Here is a 7467-nt window from a genome sequence, read left to right on the forward strand (position 1 = left end):
CTTACTTTGCTCTTATTTTAGACAGTGGTCAACTATGGGGCTGGGGCTATGGAGGGGAAGGACAGCTTGGTTTAGGGTCTCGTGTTCGATCTGTATCATCTCCTCATATTATCACTTGCTTTGGAGCCTCTTCCTATCAGAAGCAAAGATTGCAAGCATGTTCTATAGAATCGAGTCACTTGGATGAAAAAGTTTGTACAACCAAACCTTATGGAAGTTACATTAAGGCTATTGCTTGTGGAGGTCGGCACAGTGCTGTTATAACAGGTATAACTTCTAACACATTGACTCCGGATGCCATGAGGCAGGAAATAATTGTTAACGTAGGACCATGTCACATGTTTGGGCCTGGGGGGCAGGTGTGGGAGCGGATATCAGTGTGGGTGCATCATTTTTTTTAATGGAAACTTGGTTGTGCGTTTAGGAAAAGAGAAAGAGAGAGAAAATGGTGCATCACAAGTTTGTCTGTGCTCCTATATTTTCTACCTGGATTCGTCAAAGGTTCAAATTAATTTGATGAATCTTATTTACTGATTTACATAGTTTATTTGAGAAATAAGAACCTTTGAGATACATTACTTCAAGAAAAATTAGGGAATTCAATAACTTAAAAAAGTATAATGTATAAAATCATGCAATTTTGAGTTTTAAAAATTGAAAATAGTTATAGAATGTTAAAAGAAACCACAGAAAGCTTAAATATATTAAGAAAAATAATTTCTCAAAAAATGTGAAAAACATGATATTTTTGTGTTGGTGATCTTTCCAAAACAATGTTTTAAATAACAGTATCATTGCTGCATTGGCTGATGCATATGGGCTGAATTTGCCCTATTTTTACTTTTTTGAACTTAAAAAGTTAAATATTTTTATTTGATATGAAAAATGAAAAATAAGAAAAAAAAAATAAAAAGCCTGTATAAGCATTGTGCTGCCTTGGTAAGCGGCTGTAATCTGTATCATGTCCGAAAACACACTTTAATATGGAGCAATATTGATAACACTGTTTCTAGATCACTTTTTTTTTAAAAAAAAAGATTTCTAATTCGCCCTTCTTTTTTTGTTTGTAATGCATTTTCTTGAAAAATCACCAATATTTGTTATAATGCTTCATGGTGCAAAAATGAGAAATGGATAATCCAGGGCATAAAAAATGAATGGCTCATAATGCATCACATGATGTGTCCCAAGCATGATCTAACAGATAGACCATGTTGAATCTATCTATACCATCTTTGGGAACACCATCCAGTAACATACATATATAATCTATGTCACACGGACACTTCAAAATGGGCCAAGTACCGGTGTCGACACTCCGACACCTGGATACCGACACTTGGACACGGCAGGATACTTTTTGGATCGGGTCTGGGTCAGACCCGATCCGAACCACTTTACTAACCCGACATTCTTTGTTTTGTTTGAGACTTTCTTTCTTATGACTTATGAGATTGGTCATGAACAATGTTTTGTTTGAGAATCTGAGACTTTCTTTCTTATGACCTATGAGATTGTAAGAGTGAATTATTAATTTAATGTTTTTTTATTTTTTTAAAATATAAAATTCGACGTGTCCGCGTATCCTAAAATTTTGAAAATTGCCGTATCCGCGTACCCGTACCCGCACCCATAGGATACCCGTACCCGTATCCGTGTGACATAGTATATAATATATATATATATGTGTGTGTGTGTGTGTGTGTGTGTGCATGTGTGTGTGTGTGTATATTATATATATACCAAGAGGTTTCTGTGTACAATAATAAACAGAATATTTGCATTTGAATTAAAGAATTAACTATATAATAACAATCAAATATTAACAGCTGCACCTGAGATGCACCCTTGTTGCACCTGCACGTGGTACACACCTGATTCAGGTGCTACAGCTTATTCACTTTACGAATATAGTTGTTTATGATGTGACAGGATTATTGTGTTGGAATTTATTCATGGAAATTCTTCTTTTTTATTTTGCATCATGACCATCTGAGATGGATATTGGCCATCATTTGTTCGTTTATGCATACAAGCAAAGCAATGAAGAAAATTGATAATGGTAAATTGTTTGTTTAGTATATGGATTTTGTGGAATGAAACCATAAGGTTTTAGAAATTTATGTTTATGGTTTATGGTTGTTTTCTAGCCTTTCCAGTGTATTGATAAATCGGTTATTTATCACTGTCACTAAAATTCTTCTAACATGCTTCTGTTCTTTTTGAAGAATTGTTTGTGTATCATAAAAGTTGTCCCAATTTTTTCATGCTAGAATGTTTATAATGGAGGAACCCATGTAAATACTTGAAGTATGAACGGCGAAGACATGTTGACAAAGTAAAGTTGGACAAGGGAGTTGTCTCATGCTTCTTGCAAGGCATGTTCAAGTTTTAGTTATGATATCATTAAAAATGTGTGGCATAATTTTGTTGGTGGTAGATGCAAATAACTGTCTATTGCATTGTACAAGGGTATCTGTTGCTGTATTGGTTGCATTGGGTAGTCCATAGTCCTATTAAGTAATCAGAGTAGCGGTTCAACCAGTTGGGACTATGTTATTCATTTATAATAAGTTAATCTTAATTGGAGAAAGGCTTGACCCCCATATGCATCCTGTACCTTTTTTTATCAAAACTCTAATGGATGCGTTTTTTCTCCAAGAGGTGTGCTCTCTTCAAATCTTGCGTCCATCTTGAGTGTTATTACCTTAGTGCCTGAGATATGTTAGATAGTAATCTATGTTTGGTCAAATCATGATACTCTTTGCCGCACTTTCTGCCTAAGTTATTTATTTGGATTCTGGAATCATGTTAGGTCCCTTTACTTTGGCCAAATTGGTATGTAACTGCATATACCAATGCAGTTTTGATGATGTGTAGGACTTTTTGTTTAATTGGAACTCCCTTTTTGTCGTTGACCTGCCATCCTTGATCAAGTAGACCATTTTCTGCTTTCGTTTGTCAATGTCCATCCAGTACCTTCATCATAGAAAAAGGAATCCATTATAGAATAGACCTTGGGTTTCTTCTCAAGAATCTTGTAAAAGATCCAGAAAATGGCCATTTTACAAGAGTAGAGCACATAAAAGAGACAAACATATAACTGTGAAATCAATGCATCTATTTCAAACTTTTAAATGAGATCTTTACATTTTGACTTTGATAACTGTGCTTTGACGTCAACCTACATCACATGGGTGTAGCTGCATAGGTATTGATGCAGACACGGGTGTATATATATATATTATCAAGGCACCAAGGCGCTGCTTGGGCGCCAGGCAGCACCTAGGTGCCTAGGCAAAAAAGGCAACCTATTTTTTTTTATTAATTTTTTTAGTTATGTTAACTACTACATAATAAATTATGTACTTACTGGCTGAACTGTAAACTTATATTCCAGGTATGTCTATCACCACTACACGGACATGTGTAATACAAAAAAGTAAAACATGAAAAGCTATTCTCTTCTGCTCCAATTGAATGATCACACTTTGTAAGTAAAGCCAAAAAGTAAAACGTGAAAAACTGTTCTGTTCTGGTTTACATAACAGACTAACAGTACATTTCCAGCTTGTTTACATACTGGAAAGTGGAAACTGTTCTGTGCTGTTCTAGCCGATGCCTTAGTTTGATGCACAAAAGAAGATGCATCATTCTTGTTTACATACTGGACACAATGCTTGCATTTCTTAGGACGAGATCCTGTTACAATCCAATTCCAGACACATACCTAAAACATTCCGACTTTAAAACAACAGGTTCTCTATATAAAGTACTGCGATAGAAAAACTAGATATGAATTCCGGTGTAAATAACTGTATATCCTGTTGTGAATTGAAATCCATTTTATATAGGACCTTATAGACTATTGAATAATTTCAAACAAAAGTTGCATCAAATCAGTACATATGATATACATTTATAACAGATTCAACTGCGGATGGATCCAGTTTAAAAATTGCTTCAGATTGTACATATAATATTACACACAGTATATACAATAAAATCACAGGTACTTCCACTTGAATTTCTCTTCTTTGAATCTCTCTCTCTCTCTCTCTCGATCGCTCGCTAGGGTTATTGTATCACATAGTTTCAAAAAGGCATCTTAGGTTCTGTTAAAGTAACAGTTCTATGCATGCTTTGATACCACAATTGGTGGAAATATACCTCATCCACATATAGTTGCTTATCAGTATTTATTAAATTTGTTTGAAGGGAGGACGAGCTAGATTTGGAAACCAAGTGGTAGCAAAAGAAGGGATTAGTTGCTCCTTGTCCTTTATTTCATAAAATTTAACCGGGCTGTACTAAGTTAACAATTAACAGATTGCCTATCAATTTCGTTGTTACAGCTATGGAGTTTATCCTGCAATGATGGCGAAAAAGTAGGTAAGGAATAGAAAAAGAAACCATATCAAGAAAAGTGATTGTTCAGACACACTTAAATGGTAGTTGTAATGGATTGTGGAGGACCGAGCTTTATCTTGAATATCAACGGGTTAGTTTGTGCAGTGAAGAAAGATGGAGGAGGCGAGGATGTTGAAGGAACAGGTTGAGGTGGCTGCCGAAAATGTGCACCACCTAATCCTGTCTCATATATTAGTAAAGCATAATTACACTTGAGACTAAAATACACCATATAACTAAAAATAGTACAAGACTGCTAACAAGAACTTGCCAAAACAATAGTGTCAAAATAAAGGATGCCTTGGAGCTTGCAGTGTCTGGATGAGCATCTAGATCCAGACGTAGATTTGGATGATTCTTAACACCCTCTCTCACGTTGTCCTTGGTCTTTGTTCATGTATAACTTGTTCTTCAATAGCTGGAACTGTTGGTCTGTCAATCCTTTTGTAAATAAATTGGCCTCTTGATCTTCCGTCTTGACATGCCCTGGTTATATGTCTTTTAATTCCCCTTCTACTAAACAAGGTGCTGATCTATTTTAATGTTATTCATTCTACCATGCTGAATGGGGTTAAAAACAATATTAATTGCACTCTAATTATCATATGATAATATGGACTGCGAAATATTTTATCCTAGATTACCCAATAGATTTTTCACCCATGTGACCTCTGCAGTGCCCGCTGTCATGGATCTATACTCAACCTTCGTTCTAGACCGTGTCACTAGCTTTTTCTGCTGACTACTCCAAAATACAAGATTGTTGCAATGAACACACAATAACCAGAAATTGAACATCTCTCGTTTGGATCACCAATCCAATCTGTGTTTACATATGTAATAAGCTCATATCTTTGATGTATACATTTACTTTTACAATAAACAAGTCTGTCTCCTATGGTGCCTTTTCCAGAATGGACATCACAATCTCCATATGACCTTCCCTTGGAGAATGCATAAACTAAGACACTCGATTAACCTTATAAACAATATTGGGTCTGGTAAGGGTTAGATATTGTAACATCCCTACCAAACTCCAATATCTTGTGGGATTGGCACAAGGTTCCATATCTTTAATATTTTGTTTTTGATGCAATACACTTGGAGTATTTACTGGCTTGCAATTGGACATTTTTGTTCTCTCTAGATCCAATGTATATTTATGTTGCACCCCTAAATGTTTCATTTTGAAAGCCTTTAGTAAGTACTGGTTCACGTCAGACACATGTTCTTCTGAACTTCCAATCAATACAATAACATCCACATATATAATAAGGGTAATTGAAAAATTCTCACACAGGGAAGAAAATGGACAGAGAGAGAGAGAATGAGAGGGAGAACATGAAAGTTTTAGAGTGGTTCGGCCTTAGCCTACATCAACTTTCCTCTCTTGAATTTTTCCATCTTCTTTTAGAGAGGATTTCACTGTATATAGAATTTTTACATGATGATGAATTGCCTTTAGATGTACAGCTTATAGAAGGGAAGCGTTCATGCATATGATCTTTGATATTGGTATTTCTCAATGTTTTTTTCAGAAGAAAGGCAACTGCACATTCTTTATTTGAGTTTCTATCTTTACAGAAACTTCTTGTAGTCGTCTGCTCACTCTTTGAACTTGCACATAGCTGTCTTATCCTGAAATTTGTTCCTAAGAGATGAGTCAATATGCACATCACAAATGCAGCCAAAAACACACAAGTTGTCATAAGAGGGCTGCTGCCCAAACAAAACATAATGCGGTGCTTTGTGAACCAAGATCAACATAGGAAGATAATTTATCATGTTTTCTATCTGCAACTCCATTTTGCTATAAACTATGTGAACATGAAACTTGCCTACTTTTGCCATTATCCTGAAGAAAGTAAAATCATCAATGTATACTCTCTCCCAGCATCACATTGCAAATGCATGACATTACAAGAAAACTTAGTGTTGAACATGGAATAGAAGGCCCAGGAAATTGGAAACACTTCATTCTTATGCTTCCTGAAGGATATCTAGGCATTCCGAGAATAGGAATAAATAAAAATCACACAGTAACGACTTCCAGATAAAGAAGAAATCGGAGCTGGCCTTCAAACATCTGAACACACATTTTCGAAAGGCTTGGAAACTCTTCTTTAATGACATGGAAAGGCAGAACATGGCTCTGACAAAGTTCGCAATTGGAACACTTTTTATTTTCTGAAAAGAAGGACAATCTAGACTTTGGAATAAGTTGATTGCTTACAAGTTTTTCAACAAAAGCTTGACTGCAATGTCCCAAACGACCATGCTAAACCTAGGCCCTATTACAATTAGATGACTCAGAGACCTCAAACAAACACGAACTGCTAGACAAAAACTCAGAAGATGAGGACAATGATATGGATTGCGCGAAGGGCTCCAACTAAAGAATTGGGACAAAAGACATCTCCTTGAAGAAGTACATGTTTCCTTGTCTTTCCCCCTCAATGAGTGTTTCCTTTGTTCCAAGATCTTTAACATAAACTTGATAGAAGAATTCATATCGTCCACAATTTTAGCAATAGAAACAACATTTTGATATTTGGAGCAAGAAAAACATTGTGATTTGTGCACTTCCAATATGGGTGACAGAATAGTTATCCTTTTTAGAATTAGGAGATAAGTGAGACAACTTACGCATTACCCGTAACATGTGTGACAGCCCTGGAATCAACATATCACTCCCTTGCTCATTCTATTTGACCATTATAATAGAAATTGTACCTCTATAGGCAGCACCTGTGAAAAGTGACTATAACAGTCACAAAAGATGCATATAACAGCAAAAAGGCATTAAGGCCAAGTGAGAAGAATAAAACTCATTCAATAAATCATGTGAAGGCAGTAAAACACAGCTTACTTTTACAAGGGACTGTTACAAGTATTTATACAAGAGAGAGTAAGGAGGAAATGGCCTGAACTAGCCGTTGGAAATAAAAGTAAAATAGAAAAGGAAAAAAATAAACTAAATTCTAAACTATTTCCTAACTAAAATAATACCTAATTAAGAGGTAACAAACAACTAACTAAGAAATCCTATTTCTTAAC

The 7467-nt window shown here is 35.5% G+C and overlaps 1 protein-coding gene across 5 annotated transcripts in view; it reads left to right on the forward strand.

Moving 5' to 3' along the window:
- Nucleotides 1-7467, forward strand: part of LOC116265634 (ultraviolet-B receptor UVR8-like) — a 38000-nt gene that overhangs the window by 2351 nt on the left and 28182 nt on the right. For all 5 annotated transcript variants that reach the window (XM_031646371.2, XM_031646372.2, XM_050080897.1 and 2 more), the window contains one exon: nt 22-267. In XM_031646371.2, the coding sequence (XP_031502231.1) occupies nt 22-267 (246 nt within the window). The remainder of the gene's footprint in view (nt 1-21; nt 268-7467) is intronic.

The sequence above is a fragment of the Nymphaea colorata genome, chromosome 12 (genome assembly GCF_008831285.2).
Source record: "Nymphaea colorata isolate Beijing-Zhang1983 chromosome 12, ASM883128v2, whole genome shotgun sequence".
In the NCBI taxonomy this organism is placed as follows: Eukaryota; Viridiplantae; Streptophyta; class Magnoliopsida; order Nymphaeales; family Nymphaeaceae; genus Nymphaea; species Nymphaea colorata.